Source organism: Onychostoma macrolepis, chromosome 07 (genome assembly GCF_012432095.1).
Source record: "Onychostoma macrolepis isolate SWU-2019 chromosome 07, ASM1243209v1, whole genome shotgun sequence".
NCBI classification, from domain to species: Eukaryota; Metazoa; Chordata; class Actinopteri; order Cypriniformes; family Cyprinidae; genus Onychostoma; species Onychostoma macrolepis.
Genome location: NC_081161.1, coordinates 15,901,418 through 15,923,420, shown reverse-complemented (window position 1 = coordinate 15,923,420; position 22,003 = coordinate 15,901,418). Strand labels below are relative to the sequence as shown.

Below are 22,003 nucleotides of genomic sequence, written 5' to 3'. Positions count from 1 at the left end.
ACTTCTACATACTCCTCCTTGGGGATTTGTGTGATTGTCATTAAACTCTGTCAACATGATGCCAAGACAATAGGTATGTTTACATGCACTAATTTTCTTAATCCAAATGAATCCAATCTGATTTTAGATTCTGAAATTCTGTTTTCATGAACTTTGCAATTTGATTAACATTTTTGTTCACATGTGCATTCTGTATTCAAACAAAACTTTAGCGCATATGCAGTGACCCTGTCAATACCATCACAACATTGTAGGAGTTAAAGGTGGGGTATGTATTTTTTCAAAAACACTTTAGAAAACGAGTCGGGGCAGAGTAACAAAACAAACTTGTAGCCAATCAGCAGTAAGGGGCGTGTCTACTCATGATGCGAAGAGAGAGCGCTCATCAGTGCACAGGACGGACATTAGCCGAGCTGAGCGACAACAGAAAGATAGAGATGGCGAATAAAAAACAAAAGAGGAAAACGTCTGCGGAACAAAAGAAGGCTTACACCGTGTCTACACTGGACGTGACAAAGCGACCGTTGAACTGTCGGGGATTTGTCGAGTCGCGCGGCATCCAGTGTAGATAGCCTCACTGATTATAATGAGTTTTGCTTTGTGTCACAGAACTAATCGTTGCCTGGGATGTGTACGTATGTGTGGGGCGGAGTTATCAAATTAGGGGCGAGACCCTTTTGGGGTAGGGGCCTGCTTGTTTGGTGATTTCAAATATCAACATTGGCTACCAGAAATCACTTACCCCACCTTTAACATCAGTATTGTATTATTGCCTTGATGACAAAGGCAAAGCTGACAAATATATCAGAAGGGTTACACAGGCAATTACATAAGCAAGTAAATATTCATTTCCATATTCACTCTTCCACTGACCAGATTGTAAGATTTAACATTTAACATATGCATGTTTGTAAAAAGGAAAAATTATAAAAACGGTCCGGTAAATATACAGAGCACTATGGTACTGTGCATGTGCCCAAGGTATTATTGAATCCGATCAAGAAGATAATCGTATTCGTGTTTACACATGCTTAGTTTTTTCCTATTGATTGGAAAATGCCAGATCTACTCTACACAAATTCATACGTATTGAGCTCAGTCGGATTGACTTCCTTGAAGGCTTTTCAATCCTATTGAGCCATCACTCAACAACAGATTATTTGGGTGCATGTAAATGTAGCTATTGAGGATGCTAAATTGTGAACAGATTTTGGATATCTCAAACGTTCTTGCCATAGTGAGTGATTAAATAAATGTCAAAACAGGGACACAGGAAGAGCCCAATACAGGTATCTTCTAAGGCCCTGTTTACACTTGGTATTAAGATGCATTTTGGTCAATCTGATCACAAGTAGACAATGCTAAAATTCAGGTGTAAATGAGGTGTAAAATGTTTTGAGCTTGTCCACTTTCAACCACTTCCAGAGGTAGTCGAAAACACATTTGATCGGATTGCTCTCGTAATGTGAACGCTCATTTGGTCAAAACAGCCACAAAAGACTACCTGCTCTCTGTCTACTGACCTAATTGTAAAACATTACAAGACGTGTTGTTGAAGTGTGTTAGCCAGACAGGATTTAAACATTTAAGCATTTAACAGTCCAAAATCGTAAGTTTGGTATAAAGGTGAAAAAATGTCTTACCAGTCCTGATTCTAAAGCAAACCTACAGCATTCAACATTTTCTGTGGCTATCATAGCAGAAATGAAAGCCGCAGCCCTCTGTATTATTTTCCGTCGTCTTCATTTCACGTTGTAATGTACAGTGCGTTATTTCAAGTTGATATTTTGACCATATTGTTTTTCCCAAGCACAGTTTACCAATTCCAAACCAAATCAATCTTAATAACTACTATTCATTTTGTAGTCATTTATAAGTGATATATAATTGTCCATGAAGGCTGGAAGTGAAAAACTTCTTGTATTCAGGTGTGCATAATTTTTAAGCAGGTTTTCGTTGTAGATAATATGAGTCAAAAAAAGAGACTGAACTCTGACTGAAAAGTAAAAAATTATTAAATGCCCATGAGAAATATTCAAAACTAATGCAATACAGAAATCACAAAGTTAAGGCATGACTGCAAAATACTCATTGGGTCAGAAAAACAGGTGGAGAAGAAAAGATACGTGGTAACTGTAAAAGAATTAAGAGTTAAGAATTAAGGTGAAGAATTAGATGTGAAACCATCAGGAACCATTTAGTTCCTCCATTTTCCAAATCTGCAACCTAACAGGAGTCTCCAGAAGTGTCAGGTTCTCAGAGACTTTGCTTGGGTAAAAAATCCTAAAAAAATGACCTTCACTAAATAAGAATAACATGCTGAAGTGTCATAAAATACATGAAGACTGATTTTTTTTATAGGCTTTATAGACAGATAAGTTGAGAGTGACTCTTGAGAGTGACCAGCGTCACATCCTCTTGTACCACTCTTTCAAGAATTTATCTTCCAGAATCTGGCAGGAAGTTTTGGGAGTTCATTTTTAGTCCATCTCCTATCCTGAAAAGTCTGTCAAAGTCTTTGAGAATCTGACACCTTTTACTTCTGGAGACTTCAGGTAGGTTGCAGTTTTGGAAAATGGTGGAACTGGAGACTAAATGGTTCCTGATGGTTTCACACCTAATTCTTTTACAGTTGCCATATGTCTTTTCTTCTCTGCCTGTTTTTTTTCTGACCGTGTTGACCCAATGAGCATTTCGCTGTCCAATGATCATGCCTTAACGTTGCAAATCCTAGTATTGCATCCTTCTCATGGGCATTTAATAATTTTTGACTTTTCAGTCTGAGTTAAATCTCTTTTTTGGCTAATTTTATCTGTAAAAGAAACCCTGCTTTATAACTATGCACACCTGAATATAAGGAGTTGTTTTTTTTTTACTTCCAGCCTTCATGGACAATTATATATCACTTATATAAATGATTAAATACAAAATTAATAGTAGTTATTAAAATTGATGTGGTTGTAAATTGCGCAAGCTTATTTAGCAATATTATAACAAAAAATGAGAAAAAGCCCATGCATGCACTCACCCAAAGACCCTGCCCTCAAAATCAGGACAGAAGTGTTTGAAAGTGGAGATGGATTAAAACAGCAGGTGTAAATAGGAATGTGTCTCCCTTGTCTAATTCTGATCCGATTGACCAAAACGCATTTTAATACCAGGTGTAAACAGGGCTTATCTGATTTAGATCAAATTGGTGTTGTATGTTTGGTTATGGGGACTCATCACATGGATGTGGATATCATCTCATCTGTGAAACTTACTTACCGGAATGCCTTTAAAGGGGGAACTGCGGTCACTTTTCCCACAGGCTTGGGGCCGACTGAAGGGGGCATCATCACCATGAGCCCCCCACCAGAGGGTTTGGGCTGTACTCCACGAGCAGGGCTGAGAGGAAGAGGCCTCTTGGGGGGTGTGGACGGGGGTCTAGGCTGTGGTTCTGATACCATCTGTATGAGGACAGGAAAAAGAAGCGAATAAGAATTTGAGGTGTGCTTTGTTCAGGATTTCTGGCAGCGTGTTCACAGATTGTTTCAATACAGATTAAAACAGGTGTTTCAAGCAGCATTTCATTTGATGAGATTGTGACCTACTTTGGCTCCCACAGTGATTTTTGATTTTTTGATTAAACCAAAAGAATATGAGTACGCTGAATTCTCACCAGTGGTGAGCGTGATGGGTTGAGGGGAAGAGGCTTCTTGGGAGGACTGAGTTTCTGAGGTGATGCTACTGATTTGGGTGTGCTGGGTGAATTGGGCGGCTTGCTGATAGGCGGAGGAGGTCGGGGTCCTTTGATGTTGCTCAGGGATGGCGATGGAGCCGGTCGGAGGGGACGGACGATATTGACTGGCTGAGGACCGTTGGAAGCTGGGTTTGGCCTCAGAGGAAGCACCTCTTTGCTGGTGTGAGGTAGCTTGAGAGGGAAAAAAGGAAAAGGATGGGATATTAGTGATGCTACATGATTGGAAAATGTTAAGTACACATATTAAGTCAAACTAAACGCATACTAAACAAACCCCATTATAGAATATCTAACTGAAAATAAATGCACTTCAAAGGACTAATGTCATGACAGAGGTGATGGGGGCCATGAATGCTAGAGAAAAATCTAAATGTATATAGAAATTAATACTTTTATTGAGCAAGGATGCATTAAATTGATCAAAAGTTACAGTAAAGACATGTACAAATAATTTCTACTTCAAACAAATGCTGCCCTTTCTGTTCATTAAGGAATTAACATACAGTAGATAATAGCACCAGTTCAGCCTATTAGAATGATTTCTGAAGGATCATGTGACACTGAAACTGCAAATATGCCTGCTGAAAATACAGCTTTGCCAATACATTACATTTCAGATATTAATATGGATATTAAAATATAAAAACTGTTACTATTTTACTGTATTTTTGATCAATTAAATGCAGCCTTGGTGAGCAAAAGAGACTTGCAAAGTTCTGTATCTAATTGAAGATTACATATGAAAGTGTTCTCTCTGTATTTTGACATGACTACAGCATACCTTGAGATTACCACTTCTGTTGGAGGGTCCCACTACCTTCAGATGGAAAGCATGGTTTAGGTGGCCATTCTTTCCCTTTTCAACAGAGCCCTCATTTCTGAAAACATATGAAAATGGTTTATGAAAATGAACAGACTTTAAGGAAATAGACAAACATTGTGTTTTTGTCAGTTTGTTAAAGCACAAGATTGTACGCTATTCAAAAGTAGACTGAATAATGAACATTTTAAGAGCATGTGTGTATGTTCATTCAGTGACAATAGAAAGCATTCAGACCGAGTATTTATAGTTCAGGACAGACTGAATTATTTCTTGTATTTGACAATATACCAAAAGGACAAAGTGAACATGTGATTTTTTATTATGTATGAAAAAATCTGAAATCTATTATTTGCATTAGTATTCAGACCCCGTGTAGCTGTGCGGCAGTGATGACAGCAGGAGGTCTTCTTGGGTGTGATTTGCACACCTGGATTTTTTTCCCCCTTCGTCCTTGCAGATCCCTTCAAACTTTGTCAGCTTGGTTGTGAATAGTTTGTCGACAGTATTTTTATAGGGTCATTTCAACTCGAATACTCAAGGACATTATTTGTCCCAAAACCAATCCAGGATCACCTTGGCTTTGTGCTCCAAGTCATTCTGACACTGAATGAAGAATCTTTTCTCTTGACAGAGGTTGTGTGCAGGTTTTCTGCAAGGATCACTCTATATTTGGCTGTATTCAACCTCTGTCATGTTGCCTGCCTATCCTAAAACCTGTTGCTGAGAATAACGCTTCACTGCAGCTGTGCTTAGTAGTCAAATAAAATTATTACAAGCAGATCTTAATCAGGTGCAGGTATTTTAATAACAAAGAGAGAATTTGTTATTCATTTCTTTTGTCTAACATTGAGCATGCACAAAGATTATCTTCTAAATTTAATTTAGCTGCCAATATGAGTTTTTCCCAAAATACATGGCTGTCATATGCCATCATTTCTTTTTGGCTTTTTATTTTACACAGAATTTTCCTAACTGACACTGATGCAAAACAGATTTAAGCATGTCCATTTGAAGCTGCAGGAGATATTGTGGAATTTAAAGTCTTACACGAATTGCCTTAAAGGGTTTGTTCTCCAAAAAATGGAAAGTTTTACATCATTTATTCACCCTCACCCTTCCAAGGCTGCAAGACTTTTTTCTTTCTTCTGTGGAACATAAAAGACAATATTTTATAGAATGTTGGGAACTAAATGGTTTTGGTGACTATTGATTTCTATTGTATTAGCAAAAAAAGAAAGCCACTTGTTAAAATATCTTCTTTTATGTTACACAGAAGAAATAAAGAAAGTCATGCATGTTTGGAATGATTACAGAATCTTCATTTTTGGGTAAATCAAGTGCAAGAGTTGTTAAGTCGAAACCTTGCTGTTAACAGATGTTTATCAGTAATTGTGGTGCATTAGGTTGCATTTAATTTTGTAATTTTACTGGAACTGAGAGAGTTCAGATGTGAGACCGTACGTGCTGGGAATCGCTCCGTGCCAAATGCGACCTGGTCTGCCACTGACTAGAGGAAAGGATAATACTGTACCTAATCTGACTAACTTTTAATGTTTTTAATGACTGGGGAGGATTCAAAGTGAAGTAACCTCAGTTATCTCACTGCAGCTGCTGTTTTCAGCAAATGTGAAGAGAGATCACATAATTAGATTTCAAAGGATACTGACAGCTGAACTAATCGCATATTTTTAGATGGCCTCAGATGAAAGACAGGGCTCTTGCACTCTGTAGAACAGCAACTATTATTTCTAATAAAAGTCCTCTATAAAGCAGGTCACAAAACAATTGTTTGAACGTATTTGACAAAGCAAAATGTGTCTCTGAAATACCTTGATTAAATCTGAAACATAGACTGATAGTGTTTGAAATAATAATAAAAAAGAACTGAAAGGAAAGTTAAAAACAAGTCAGCTATAGATAAGGGCAGGGGGATCACTGAGTTAATATTATCTAAGGGGCCAGATAATATCCATAATTGTGTAAATACAGAGAAGGGGTTTTCGTCTTTAAGAGATAAGAATATGTGATTACGGCGAAACACATAAGGAAAGGAAGTCTCTTCAAAGTAGATTTGGTTTCTTGGTTTCAAATCAAGTAGAAAAGCATTATGGATCAAAGAAAGATTGACCAATTGACTTTTTTTGAAAATGTATAATCTAGGAAGTCAGTGGTATGAGCAGCTCCTTGAGAAGACGAATTCTGATATTGGATACAGGAACGATGAAGACATTATCTGAGAAGCCAATATCTGCTGAAGAAATATGGCTTCTATTATAATGGCATTAATCAGCTGAAAAGTGGCATAGCCTCGGAAATGGATGGTTTTCCAACTGAATTTTGTACTGCAGTTCCATAAAAGTACTCCAAAAGCCATGACATCTATATTGCTTAAAAAGAAAATTCCCAAAAGTATGACTTCAATCAGCCAGTTTTGATAGGACGGAACCCATTTCTCATCAACCTTGGCTTGAAAGAGCCCGTTTATACTGACCCCAAAGTCAATAGCAAGGATAAGTCCATTTTGTAATATTTTCTCCTATCTACAAAAATGTAAGGTTGATGTCCTATTATCAATGTAGAGTAACGTATGTTTTAGTTATAGGAATAACATAAATAGTCATTCTAAAGAAAGCAATTCAAGTCCCGCTTCAAACAAAGCCAAACAGGATTTAAAAGTGTCCAAGGTGTGTGCACCAAAGTGAGTTTTTTTTAAATTTTATTTTGATATTAGCTATAAAATCACAGACTCCAGCAACAGAGATGGTTTGTGATCCTTGAGAAATATGCTTGTGTAAGAAAGATGGGTTTGAGGAAACAAAGAATATGCTGTTGCCACTTTTATTTCTAGAAATCGAAGAAATAAAAACTCAAATTTGCATGAAGAAGATAATATTGTTCAGCATGCCACAGGTGGTACTACTCAATGCGGTCGAAATTGCTCACTTCAGTTCAGTTATTCTCTCACTCATGGCATGAATTCAATGGGTCCCTCCTGGAACCAAATACCCCATTTACCTAAACAGCCAGTTTTAAGATGAATGACTCAAAATGTCCTCCATCTGACAACACCGAAGGCCACTGCACCTTTAGCAGCCTTGACTGGCCAGACATGTTTTTTTTTTGGATACAGTCTCAAGCAACTAATAAAGTTCTTTCATAAATTCAAAGACCTTTTATAGGTTTTTGCTCTGCTGTACAGCGTGTACAAATACATACAGGTGTACCTTTCTAAAATCACGTCCAATCAAATGAATTTGCATAATGGGACTAAAAATAAATTCTAGAGATGATCAAAAGAAACAGGACACATCTGAGCCTTTAGCTTTCTAACTTTCTTAATCCATTCAAACTTCTATCAACCCATTTTCACATTGCAACTGTGGTGGTTTGTGTGTAAATGGATATGCATAAAATTTTTAACAAAACAGTGAAAGGGTCTGAACACTTTGTAAAGGCACTGCGTAAGTGTGTGTGTGTTGCTACAGTAATACCTGCTGGCTTTGCTCTTCTCTCTCTGTATTCTCCACTTGTGGTAGTAGGAGCTTTTTATCTTGATGCAGTAGAAGGCAATAAGTACGGCAGGGAGAAGCACTAGAAAAGCAAAGAGCAGCCCAACAACCAATCCCGCCTGACCTGAGGACAGATATAGAACATACAGCGACTGTTAGACAAGGGTCAACAGCAAACACAAAGAGAAGTGCTTGCCAAATATCTGCCACTCTGAATAATAGATCTTGTGTGCACTGCATTCAGTCTGTACTATAATAATGTCTACGGCTATGTTCAGAATAGCAAACTACCTTACTTTTTTTCTCTAGCATACCACTTTAAAGCAGCATCTAGCAAATGAATAGAACGCCCGAATGACCTACTACATTTCTAAAAGGTGCAACAAAACCAGTGGACACTCTCTTCTGCAGTGCAATGCAACATGACTCATGAATGGGATGGAATATTAACTGTCTTTTAATTTTAAGTTAAGCCATTTTTACACAAAATTGTCTCACTCTCATGTAAACATTTGGTATCATTTTATGTTTTTGAAGTCTTTTATGCTCACCAAGGCTACATTTATTTGAGAAAAATACAGTAAAAACAGTTATATTGTGAAATATCATTCAAATTTAAAAGAACTGTTTTCTAGATTTGAAATATAATTTATTGCTAGATGGCAAAGCTGAATCATTACTGTAGTATCACATACTTTATAGTGCTGATTTGGTGCTCATGAATCATTTCTTATTATTATCAGTATTGAAAACGGTTGTGCAATTTTTTTGAATAGAAAGAAAATTAAATAGAAAGAACAGCATCTGTTTGAATTTTGAATTTAATACGCACTTTCTGTATAAAAGTATTAATTTCTTTAAAAAGTTCTTATTGACTCTTTTTGAATGGTAGTGTACAGTATGTAGTGGTCACGTGACTATACTAATTATTGAAATATTTAGCATATTACACATCTATTTAAAATAAAATACTAGGCAGTACACCGAGTATGCATTAAGAAGTATTCTAGTATTCCATTCAGAACAAAAGGTTTTGTAGATACAGTCATACATAAATGAAATGAGTGAATAATAAATTCAGGTAACACTTGAGATGAGGGAACTCATATTCATTATTAACATTACCAAGGACTTCATTTGGACAACTTTAAAGGCGATTTTCTCAATATTTAGATTTTTTTGCACCCTCAGATTGCAGATTTTCAAATAGTTGTATCTCGGCCAAATATTGTCCGATCCTAACAAACCATACATCAATGGAAAGCTTATTTATTCGGCTTTCAGATGATGCAGATTCACAAAATTGACCCTTATGACTGGTTTTGTGGTCCAGGGTCACATATGTTAGTAATACACACACAAATAAGTTTAAACTAGTTAACAGGGAATAGTGTTCCCTTATCTGAAGTGTTACCTAAATTCATAAATTCTTAGATTTGCTCTTGAACTGTTTCAACAAGCAAAGGTATCATTGGCCTGAGTCCTGGAAAGAAAAGCTGGACGGTAGAGATTAATGGTCAAGGTGACATCTGATAAGAGGTGTGAGGAAGAAAGGGAAAGTGGGAAAGAGGGAGAGAGAGAGAGAGCACACAAGTGATAAAATCTCAGATAAATCTATCTATAAGATGGATTAAAGAATAGGAGAGAAATAAGTGAGAGCAGAGGCACATGTGCACTGAAAGCTGAAGGTGAACTCACTGTCATACTGCACAGGTCCACTGTCCAAACTTCCCCCGAGTCCTGGTTTCTCACAGAAGGGGGGAGCCCACCCACGGTTACAGTGGCAGTTCCCATTACTGTTACACACCTGCATGCAAAACAACACCACACACATAAGAATTAGTGTGGATGAGAATTTCCACCTGGAAGCTTGGGGTGTAACTTTCACACGCCTTTTCCACTGAAAGTGTTTGACCTTAAAATGACAGGAAATCCTGTCAGCATTCACTTTTTTACTCATGACTTTTTGGGTTGAAGTACACCACAAACAACTGCTCACAATTTGTTTTAGCTTTTTTAATCACACGCAGCCATTTACCTATCCTCACTTTCATTGCTAACATTGCAGAGAACGTTTTCCGTCACGTCTTTTAGAGTATAGGGCAAATACAGAATATACCGCCTTTCATCTTAATGGAATTTCTTTTAACACAGAATATTTTACACGCTTCAATCTAACCCAGAGGCAAGACAGGAACAGAGGAAAGGAGAGAAAATGTGCTGTGTGCAAATAGCACGATCACTCACTTTATTCTCCATCCACACTTGCCTAAACCATACAATCAATATGAATCAAATGATAATGCAAATGAATAATAAAAAGGCAGTTTCTGAATCTCTAATCTCCCCTCAAAGACCTGTCGTATTTGGCTGCCCTTTTGAAAAGCGACTGGGTAAATAAGCAAGAAATAAAGAAATAAAAGAAAAGCTGACAAAAGAGAGAGACAGAGGGGGGCACAGGGATTAGGAAAGACGGAATTTGAGTTTATATGGCTTGGAGGCTGTTTACGACTATTTGACCAGAAAATACACAAATCAAATGCTATAGCTCTGCTAATATAAGAAAAGCGTTGTTTTTTATTAGAGGCAGTATGTGTCGGGAATGAGCGACCCAGAGGGCGGTTTTAAAGGATTTAGAGGTGTGAAATCCAAAATGAGTCAGTCTGGGTTAAAGAGGAACTCAAAGGGAGAAGGAATACTAAGACATAGCCTTTATTTAGCCATAATTTAGGAGAAGCACTTGCATGATTCATAAAAAAACAAACAAACAAAAAAAACCTTTTTTGCATCATTAGTGTCTTCCAGCAGCTGCACCACTGACAATGTTAAATAACAAATATAGCCAGCACCAAATCTTAAGTAAATAATCATTTTCTTAATCAGTATTTTTTCCCAGTACAGTATCTCAATATATAGTTAACGTTTGTCAGGTTTTTATTTTTTTTTTTAATGACCACTTACCCCATGCCCATGGCAACGAGCAATGCAGGTGTGTAACTCAGTAAAAGAGGCATTTTTACATCGTCGATCTTTGCACACCTGAAGGCAAGTAACAACAGAATAAATCAATTTAATAAATAAATCAATGCAAAACATGATACTTATTTTTGAGACACATCTCCACTTGATTAGTACAGATGCTGTTTTATAAATATCTCAGTTGATATATATCTCTTGCCTTCCCCTCTCCACACTTGGTGCCCGTCATGACCAGTCCAGGGTCTGGAAGATCGCCCTGCCCATCTTGGGTGCTGTAAACATATGTGCCCCGGCACTTCACCTCAATGCCGTCTGTGCGGATAGTGGTGTCTATGGACACAGCATTGGTGCCCTTTGGTTTCTTGGCAGCACTGTGGCACTGTATCTTACCGCATTTGGCATCACTGTTGGGATATTTGATATGAGAGATGGAAAGTCATGAGGGATCACTAGTCATCTTTGCTCAGCACAGAATACATCTAGGAAAGCAAATTAAATACTAATATGATGAAAAAAAAAAAATCTAAAAATCACATTTGTTTTGAGAATGATGAATAAGCAGAAAAAAAACAGGAAAAGTTTGAAAAAGTACTGAGTCTGCAGTGCTGTCCTTATAAACTTATTTGAACTAGTTTTTTTTATTATTTCTTTTTATATATATATATATATATTGGCTTGTTCTTTATAATGTATTAGTTTGTTCTTTTTATATATATAGGTGGAGTCACAAGATAATTAATTGTGCTGTAACAGTTTTAAGGAAGTCCAAGACCAAATTGCTGTTTGCAGAAATTGCAGATTTCACTTCAGGTCAGCAAGTTCTTTGACAGAAACCACATAATATTGCTTATATGGCTGGTTGAAAAAATGAAATACCACCTCACCTTTTCTCGCACTTTACGTAGTTGCCATGACTGTCCTTGCCACAGTTTCCAAAGGCATTCCCCGCTGCGTTCACATCCTGAAAACAGGCGTCATGTGCCGGCTGCGCACCTGGACAAATTTAGTTAATCAGTTAAACCTACATTACCTCTGAGAAATGTCAATTACAGTTGGGGACTCAAACAGACTCATAATGTGAACATGGATCTGCTGGCTTCATGCCACCAGCTAATATTTGGTTAGAGATCATTTTATTAAACTGAAGCTGAAGTGTTGGGTTTTAAGTGACTGAAAGTTTTTAAAATGTGTTTATATTACATAATACCACAATTGCATTTTATTCGACCATGCCGTGTTAAAAATAATCCATTGATTAAAAAAATCCAGTCTAGTAAAACATTAACTGCTCAATTAAAATTAGTGAATATGATAATATCACTTTCACACGGCGAACATCAAACATGTCAACACTCCCTCATCCCACAAATGATAAAGTATGTCTGCTGTGATCTGTGTCTGTTTGACAGCCAAAGAGCCTGACTGGACATGAGCCCAGAACACACTGGAGGTGTACAGCCAAATGCCATGAGCTCTCACTACATAATCCACATCAAGCAGTATTTGATCATTAGTGCTGACTAAACACTGAAAGAGTCAATTAGGATTCAAAAACTGGACTTTTTTTAAAATGAGATTTATAATTATAGATTTATAAATAAGCTTTCCATTGATGTATGGTTTGTTAGGACAGGGCAATATTTGGCCCGAGATACAACTATTTGAAAATCTGCAATCTGAGGGTGCAAAAAAATCTAAATATTGAGAAAATCGCCTTTAAAGTTGTCCAAATGAAGTCCTTGGTAATGCATATTATGAAACAAAAATTAGGTTTTGATATATTCATGGTAATAAATTTACAAAATATCTTAATATCCTAATGATTTTTGGCATAACAGAAAAATCGATAATTTTGACCCATACAACGTATTGTTGGCTATTGCTACAAATATACCTGTGCTACTTATAACTGGTTTCGTGGTCCAGGGTCACATTTCTCAAAGAGGTACCATAATATTACCATGTTTTTTGAACATGGTACCATGGTAGTACCATACATTAACAAAACATAGTTTAAATTAGCTTGGAATACCACATAAATACGATGGTTTATGATGAAAATAATCATTCAGTACCATTGTGGCCAACTGATGATTAAACACAATGGTATATACAGTACTATTGTTCAAAAGTTTGTGGTCAGCAAGATTTTTAATGTTATTGAAAGAAGTCTTTTATGCTCAACAAGGCTGCATTTAATTGATCAGAAGAACTACAATAAACTATTATTACAATTTAAAATAAATGTTTTCTATTTTAGTATATTTTAAAATTTAATTTATTCTTGTGATGACTAAGCTGAATTTTCAGCATCATTACTCCAGTTTTCAGTGTCACATGATACTTCAGAAATCATTCTAATATGCTGATTTGTTGATGAAGAAAAATTTCTTATTAAAAATGTTTAAAAAAAAAAAAAACGTTTAAAAGAATAGCATTTATTTGAAACAGAAATCTTTTGAAAGATTATAAATGTCTTCACTGTCACTTTTGATCAATTTAATGCATTCTTGCTAAATAAAATAACTTAACATAGTAACACAATAACTTCTGAACTGGATCCTACAAATGTAATTTGACACAGCCAGACAGCATGCATCTTACCATAACCCCACAGCTGCAGGCACTGCTGTTCATGGGTCAGACACATGCCATTATAGCAGTAGGCACGGCCACGCTGACACGATGACCCATCCAGGAGGTAAACGTTAGAGGGGCAGTAGGGAGAACCTCCCGTGCAGTATTCCGGCAGATCACAGGCACCGGCTGCTCCACGGCACATGGTGCCGGCCTGCTTCAGCTGTGGGCAGAGGGCATGGTAAGGAGACTGGAGGACTTTGATGAAAGAAAAAGAGACCAAGTGGTGGGCAAACTACAGAGAAAAAGTGGATATGAAACTGTGACGCCTTGTGCTTCTCTAGAATGTAGACAAGGCCTTCACTATTTTGAGCAACACATAAAATAAAAAAATATACACTTTACAATAAGGTCATATTAGATAGCATTCGTTAATGCATTAACTAACACTAATTAACAATGAGCAGTATATTTGTTACAGTATTTATTCATCTTTGTTTATGTTAGTGAATAAATAGTAAAATATCTACAGTAATACAATGACATATGTTGATTACAAAAATGCAATTTCTTCAGAATACACAGCTAATTTGCAATGGTTTCAATGGGGAAAGATGCTTTTTGCGGCCAGGTGGTGGAGTTATGACTTCTACCAGCAGGGGTTAACAGGGACAGGCTAACTCTCTAAGCCTTGACCACTTGTATGAAACATACTAAGTGAGAGTCAGAACAGAGTGAGAGAGGGAAGCAGTGGGAGAGAAATAAATAAATAAATAGATAAATAGACAGATAAATAGTTAGGCACCTTGCAGTCCTCACAGCAGACCCCGTGGGCACACTGTGCATCCACCTTCAAAGTGCAATTGCTGGGGTGGCAGCAATCATTGGTGCACTCCTGCGGGAGACAGAAAACACACACACACACATACATACATAAGGTACTTCCGATAAAGGCTACCAAAGCAAATCAACATATGGCCCTCAACTTACATGGTCAGCCACTTAGAGCAAGTTGTGAAAACACACTAAATACAGTATATATATATACATACGCATAATGTATGTACTGTATACACACACTCACAGTGTCTGTTTGCACACTACGATTAAAGTGCGGAAAAGAATAAATCGAGAAGCGAAATAGCACAGGACGTTAGATGCATATAAAAATGTTTGACATGTATGACACTGATATATACAGCGTGGAGGCGTCTGACGGCCAATAATTATACCGTACAGCTGAAAATGAATAGGAGAAGGGGAGGAAGTGTGTGTGTGGTGTTTTAGGGTGTTTAATGAGGAGGAAACAGCCACAACACACACACACACACACACACACACACACACACACACAGAGAGTCTCTCTCGGCCTCACATAAACACACACAGCAACCTCTATTCTGCTTGATATGGTTTCAGAGCATCAAGTGCGACTGACAGCTATGATTATTGCACTAGAAATAAATAAATGGTGTGATTCAGTGACTATAATGAAAAAAGGCATGCATACATGACAGGCTTGCACTGTCAAATCTATTTTTGTGTATTCATGGAAGTAGAGAGGGCCGGCAGATGATGGTTTGGATTAAAAGGTTAGAAAAAAGTATATGATAACAGCTCTCAGTTCATTGCCGCAACCTAGCTTTTTCTGTCAGGTGATAGTTGAGGTATTGTTTCACTGAATATGGTATTGGCAGCAGGTAAAATCCAGAACAGTAGTCCAGGTGTTTATGTATTGACTAGGAGTTACAGACGCTACCTCAGTCTACCTGCACCAGATGGCAAATCACCCAGCCATTATATGCGCACTGACAGCCTGTCAAACATGGCTTTGCAGCAAGGTGGGACGCTCCTCTTTCTCTCTCTCTACACACATACAAGCATGCAAGCAAACATAAAAATGCATACGCTTTCATCTGTCACGCTTTGTTACGGCACCATTTTTCTGCTGTAGTTCAACTATTTATGTTCTACTGTAACATTTGTGTTTGGACCTTCCATGTGATAAAAACAAAACTTTTTGCTGGTTGCAAATCTCTTCACAATAAAAATGATAAAAAAAAAAAAAATTATAAAAAAAAAAAACATTGCATAAATATATAAAATATTCCATGAATAAATAATAAACGCATAAAAATGAGGCATAATCAATGGTAATCCATATTAACTATCAAATTTGGATTTATTACATGTATTTCAAACCCACTACTGTTCTCGCAAAAATGACTAATTCATGATTGGTCTGATTCAATATTCTCTAAATCAATAAGTAATTCCATTCAATAATTCATTTAGGCACAAATCACCTCTGGTTCTCCACAGTCACACTCCTCCCCTTCCTCTACAAAGCCGTTTCCACACCTCTTGCCACCGACCAGATCCTTCATGTTGGGCATGTTGAACAGGCACATTCCTCCTCCCTTCTGGAAGTAGTTGTCCAAGTCTTTTTTGCTACAGCGGCTGAAAACCTTTGGAAAGGGGTGCCTGTAGACCATTTTAGAAAGAGATATTTTTATGCATCAAAATGATTGAAAACAAAAGGGGCACTAGTAGAGATAAGATGGAAAACTTCCAATTTGTTAAACAACTACAGTCAGCCATAGACACTGAGGCAGATGCAGCTGAACACAGGTTTATAATGAATTCAGTAACAAAATTATCATGAAAATAATGTCTTGATTTAAAATGAAAAGAGTAGTGAAGTTTCCCAAACTGTTTTTCACAAGTAAAAAAACACTTTCATTCTCTTTATGCCAAGTGATCTCTTCTGAACTTCTGTCTTACCTTTCCTCTACTGCACCAGAAGTAAGGGGGTCGCTCAACCCACTTCATCTCAATTAAGCTTCAAACCAATTCACTCTACTAAAACTAGTATCCTTGCCATAAATGATGTGCTTATGTCAGCCACTTTTGATCTCATGCTAGCAGCTGTATTTTTTATCCAGAAAAAGTTCTTTCTGGCTTTTTTCTGGTTTATGTCTTACTTCGTTCTTTCCCAGTTAGTTGAAAAACTGCTGCACCCTTAACACTGGGGTTCCACAGGGCTCAGTGCTGGGCACCCTGCTGTTCTCCATTTATACCAGATCTCTTAGAACATTTCTCAAACCGCATGGCACTACTGGTGTGCTGACAACACCTGACACATCATGTTTCCCCTTCTGTCTGTAAATCAGTGTTCTCAGAATGGATCTGAGCGTGTCTCTGACATGGATCTCTCTTCTAGAGAATTTTTATATATATACACGTGATATTTGCTCCCGAGACTATCATGCAATACCATCATAGATGTTGCCATATCAAAATTGATGTACAGGATATTCATGGTATCTTGTTTACTTGCTACCTTCTCAGGTATCACACAAACAACTGTTTCCTAGAATATTTTCTAGAAGCTAGATTGCAACTGGTGATTTCAACCAGCTTAAGGCAGTTTTGTGTGTAATATACAATAGTGTGCAATTATTTGATAAAAATACAATACAAATATTTATAAATATCTTTACAAGTTTTCTACTTCAGTATATATTTTTTCTGTATTTTATTACTGTGATTACAAAGCTAAATCAGCAACCATTACTGCAGTCTTCAGTGTCACATGATCCTTCAGAAATCATTTTAATATGCTGATTTGGTTCAAGAAACATTTCTTATTATTATCAATGTTGAAAACAGTTGTGATGCCTAATATTTTTGTGGAAACTGTGATATATTTGTTTCAGTATTTTTAAGAACATTTCAAGAATATTTTAAGAACCACATTTAATTGAAACATAAATATTTAGAAACATTAGAAATGTCTTTACTGTCACTTTTGATTAATTATAATGTGTCCTTGCTGAATAAAAGTACTAATTTTATTCAAGAAAAAATAAACAAATCTTACTGACCCCAAACATTTGAACGGTAGTGCACATCAGACGGTCAGTGAATGGTCTGTAGGCGTACAATCTGAAGTGGAGACTAAAATGCTTGACTCATCCTTATGGACTTATCATTAGCAATTAAGTATGTACTTGTACAGTAGCATCCTGTCTATGTATTAGTTTAGTAGTGACACAATTAGAAGTTAAAATTATTTGCAAGTGCTCCAGGGTTCCTTGCGTAATTAGCATGCTATTGTAATTACCGTGATTTATGTTCTGCATTGTTGGTTATTTATAAAAGCAAGCCTCTGCTAAAGGCATCAATGCAATGCAAATGTTGGAGTCTTTACCCTGTAGCTGCCGCCATGACACATCCACCCTGCTCCGCAGTGGCCTCCACACAACAGCCCTCATGGTCATGGCTCATGCCAAAGTTATGGCCGATCTCATGTGCCATGGTGGCAGCCGCCCCAATGGGCAATTCAGAATGGTCCTGGAAGAGAAGATCATTTAATCTATCAGCCATAACAAACAACACAATAAATGAAACAGAAGTTCAAGAACTGCTTTTAGAGCCTGTCTAAAATGATGAATTCAATATACAGGATTAGAGTATTTGCCGCTCTCACTGCCATGCAATAAATTACTTACATTTTATGCTTTAAATTGGACATAAAGGCTATTTGTAGCCCACAGCCTTCTGTCGTTGCTATGCCACATTGCCACGGTTCCAACACTATGGTAGGTAAATGGCAGTAGAAGCCCAGAGGACATCTCTGATCTCCAAAGGCATCTTTGTTATGTTACAATGATGCCATAAATTGTAGAGGATGTTGTTTTTTTGACCTGCAGGTGGTAATTTAAGTACCTTGGCTGGGGCAAACAGAATGGCCTTTCCTTTATCTTCATACCATGACAAAAACAAAAGGCGCACACACTCACACTTATTACCAGAGAAAGGAGCACAAACGGATATCTCTGCAAAGGGCATGCAGTGTTGATTTTTACAGACGGCACTGATAATATCTCCACCATAACAACAATGTTGAAATATGACATGCAGTTGTATTACAAATGATTTCTCTTTATGGATTTTCTATCTCCTAAATTTCTCCCTAGGAACCACATTGTCCTTGTCATATACTGGTTCTAAAGCATTTGAAGAATGTGAAGGAGCCTATTCATGAAAAGGAATGCTTTCTCAAACCATAGTCCAGGACAAGAACACACATGTCCAACAGTGAGTCTATAGTCACCTATACTGTAAAAATGTTTGTAATTTGTACAAAAAAGTAAAAATAAATAATAGAATTAAAAATAAATAAATAAATGCTACAGTAACCTGTAATTGGTTAACTGTAAATTACTTTAAAAATAAAAACTATGAATGTTTTAACATTACATTATATGCAATTTTATTATAAATTTATGGTTACTGTAATTGGTTTACATGTACTCAAAAGGAAAACGGTGACACAGATTATATTTTATTTAAATATAATTTAAATAATATATATGTTCTATAATTTTCATCCTCTCAGATTGTCAAAAATCATATATCACCAAAATCACTTTACAAGCACAATATCGCTATTTTCAACCCCTAGAGGATTTATAACAAAACTTCTAAATACATCAATATCTTGATAAATAACTAGCTGTCGACTGCAGTTCCAGTCACACAACACAGTCACACACAGCACATACTAAACAAATTCACTCTCATAATATGATATGGTAGTACTTCTACCAACGTAACCATTGTTGACATGCATAAAAAAATGTTTTCCATGTACCACACTGATCTCAGTAGGGCTAAGCCGGCTATATTGATGTAACGTAGAATGACCTCATCCAAGTGTAATATCCAGAAGAAATGCTTCACCACTCATTAGTATGCAGGAAAGTGATCTTCTACCGCCACACAAAGTAATAGAACCAATAAGAGGCTAATCAGGTGTGTGGGAGCTATTGATCACGTTATCAAATCCCTGCATGAGCTGTACACAAACACACACCCTATATACACAGTGTTTACAGCCTATCCCAGATGCAAGCCTGCATGCTTTCTTACCACGTTGATGCCGCCCGAGTTCTCGTGACTGCACATGCCCTCCAGCGGAGCCATGCCAATGGTGGTGCCCTTGAAAATCACACCACTGCAGGGAAAACAATATATACTTTCAGCTATGAAATCAATAAAAATGTATGAGCCGTTATTTATCCCTTTAAAGGGATAGTTTAGCCAAAAATGAAATTTCTGCTATCATTTAATCATCATTCAGTCACCCTCATGTGGGTTTTCCTTTTCCATACAGCTTTGGAACAACTAGAAGGTGAGTAAACGATGTAAGAATTTCAGTTTTTAGGTCGAAATATCCCTTTAAATGATGTATAAAGTACAAAAATATCAGAAAAAAAGTGCAACTAATTATATATTTTTTAAAGAACTTATCCAACATCATTACAGGAAAGTTCTATGTGTGCATTAAGTTTGGTGTGTATTGTGACTAACGTGAGTAGTTGTGCATTGTCATGTTTCTTGCGGGATTTGAGTTTCTGTCTCCACTGAAGGAAGGACCAAAGAGTAGAATTTGGCTCCTCATTGATGATGCACTGATCATGTTCAGTCCAAACCTCTAGACCAATCAGAGGTACGCGGATGTTCAATTCTCTGTAGAACTGTGTGACCAAAACAAACAATTAGGAACACGGTAAAGGGATTTATTTCGTTAAATATAATTATAATACAGACATCTAGGAATTTTTGCATTCAGAGAACAAATTTGCAGTCTAAACAGTCAACAAAACCTTTGGACCACAGAAATTCACCCAGGCTTGACATACCTTATCTACATAATTAGCAATTTCCATTATCCTCATTTTAGTTTTGTCAAGGTCCTTGTTTTGCTTTCTGTACTGTAGAGACATGAAGAAACACCAAGAGGCAATTTGATCAAGACGAACATACAAATGCAAAGACCCTGCTTGAGAAATTGCAAAAACCCTGTTACAGAGAAATTTGATTAACTAAATCCAGCCATAATGAAATCTTACATAACCTTCTGCCTCTTTTGGCTTTTGGTGGATATTATACAGATTCGATGTAAATGTATGAAAGAACTCAATCAGAAAACTTAACAGAATGTAACACTGAAAGATTGTCTGCATGCCTCTCACGAAATGCATCCCTCATACCCGAGGACTAAAAATTTAACTATTAAATTCACTGATAACTTCTCGATATCTCCTCATACATGTAAGATATTGTCAAGAGAGGGAGAGAGCAAAATGGCACTTCCGAAGCTCTATATTTAAGCAGCAATTGCTCAGTGGCCACATTTGAATGAGAAAGTAACACTAGGCTTAAAGTACTGGTTCTAAAGTACAGTTTATATAACTCTGCCTGTATTTGAAGCTTTAAAGCCTTAATTCCTGTGGTGCACTTTACTGTGTGGAAGTGTCTAATTAGTGGAAGTGAGCATGACACAGGCATCATCAGCTTACCAGTGTGTTGTCAGCTACTATATACAGTTCCATGTACTTTGTAGTACCCCCGGCATTTCGTCTAACCTAGGGGTGGGGATAAATACAGACACAAACAAACGGCAAGCAAAATGAAACGTTAATTGCTGGAGGGCAGGATTTATGGATTTGTTCTCAAGTCTCCTGGCGCTTGCTTTTACATACGTAAAATAAATGTCTGCAACTACTTAACAAGTAATGAAGTGACAATTGTATTCAATCACACATATTGAATTTGCTATAAAATGAGTTTAATGTAAATGCTAATTGTTGTTTGTGTGCAGAAAAAAGGTTTTGCAAACTGACTACAAAATCTCCAAAACTGTAGGCTATGCAACAATATTGTAGCGCTGTGTTTAGTTTTCACTGCTTGCCATCACTGCTGTTCTTCATGTTCAGTTTTATTAGCATTTTAATTGATGGGTCTAATTCACTCGAAAGACTGCGTTGGCACAGTAGTCACAAAAGTATTCAGTTATCACAAACTGACAGCAAGCACTTTACAGTAACCAAGCAGTAAATAAAATGTGAGTGAAACAGTAAAATAAGTGGAAGAACAGAATGTGCATACAAGTCATCTTCCTTGGCAACCAGTGGAAAATAAAAGCGCAAGTTGATAAATGTTCATAAGCAATAAAAATCAAGAGCTCTGCATTCCAAAATGAGCCTCGTCGGGGACTTGTTTATATGCCTATTAGCTATAGGGATGGAAATCTTTGGAAATTTAATCATTCTGTCGGGAAAAAAATAAAAAATAATTATATGTACAAAATACCATGGACTTGTTTTTATTGTGGAGGACACATCACCAACTACAGAGAGCCAAAGAAAAACAAGTTGAGTCATTCGACAAAGTAGTGTCGATATGATTCTGTACACATGGGATCTGTGGTAGTTAAAGACTAAAAGCTACACAGGGACATGCTGTACTATAGTATATACGAACTTCAAGATTCAGGAACTTTGTAATCCAATTGTACCAGGA

General features: G+C 36.9%; 1 protein-coding gene across 3 annotated transcripts in view; it reads right to left on the bottom strand.

The window, feature by feature from the left end:
• Positions 1–22,003, bottom strand: part of adam19a (ADAM metallopeptidase domain 19a) — a 92,677-nt gene that overhangs the window by 1,954 nt on the left and 68,720 nt on the right. For all 3 annotated transcript variants that reach the window (XM_058781947.1, XM_058781948.1, XM_058781949.1), the window contains 16 exons: positions 21,001–21,066; positions 20,341–20,412; positions 20,009–20,175; positions 19,568–19,652; positions 17,844–17,986; positions 15,937–16,114; positions 14,436–14,525; positions 13,658–13,853; positions 11,938–12,046; positions 11,253–11,457; positions 11,036–11,113; positions 9,773–9,881; positions 8,057–8,198; positions 4,524–4,620; positions 3,662–3,913; positions 3,268–3,449 (listed from right to left, as the gene is read on the bottom strand). In XM_058781947.1, the coding sequence (XP_058637930.1) occupies positions 3,268–3,449; positions 3,662–3,913; positions 4,524–4,620; positions 8,057–8,198; positions 9,773–9,881; positions 11,036–11,113; positions 11,253–11,457; positions 11,938–12,046; positions 13,658–13,853; positions 14,436–14,525; positions 15,937–16,114; positions 17,844–17,986; positions 19,568–19,652; positions 20,009–20,175; positions 20,341–20,412; positions 21,001–21,066 (2,171 nt within the window). The remainder of the gene's footprint in view (positions 1–3,267; positions 3,450–3,661; positions 3,914–4,523; positions 4,621–8,056; positions 8,199–9,772; positions 9,882–11,035; positions 11,114–11,252; positions 11,458–11,937; positions 12,047–13,657; positions 13,854–14,435; positions 14,526–15,936; positions 16,115–17,843; positions 17,987–19,567; positions 19,653–20,008; positions 20,176–20,340; positions 20,413–21,000; positions 21,067–22,003) is intronic.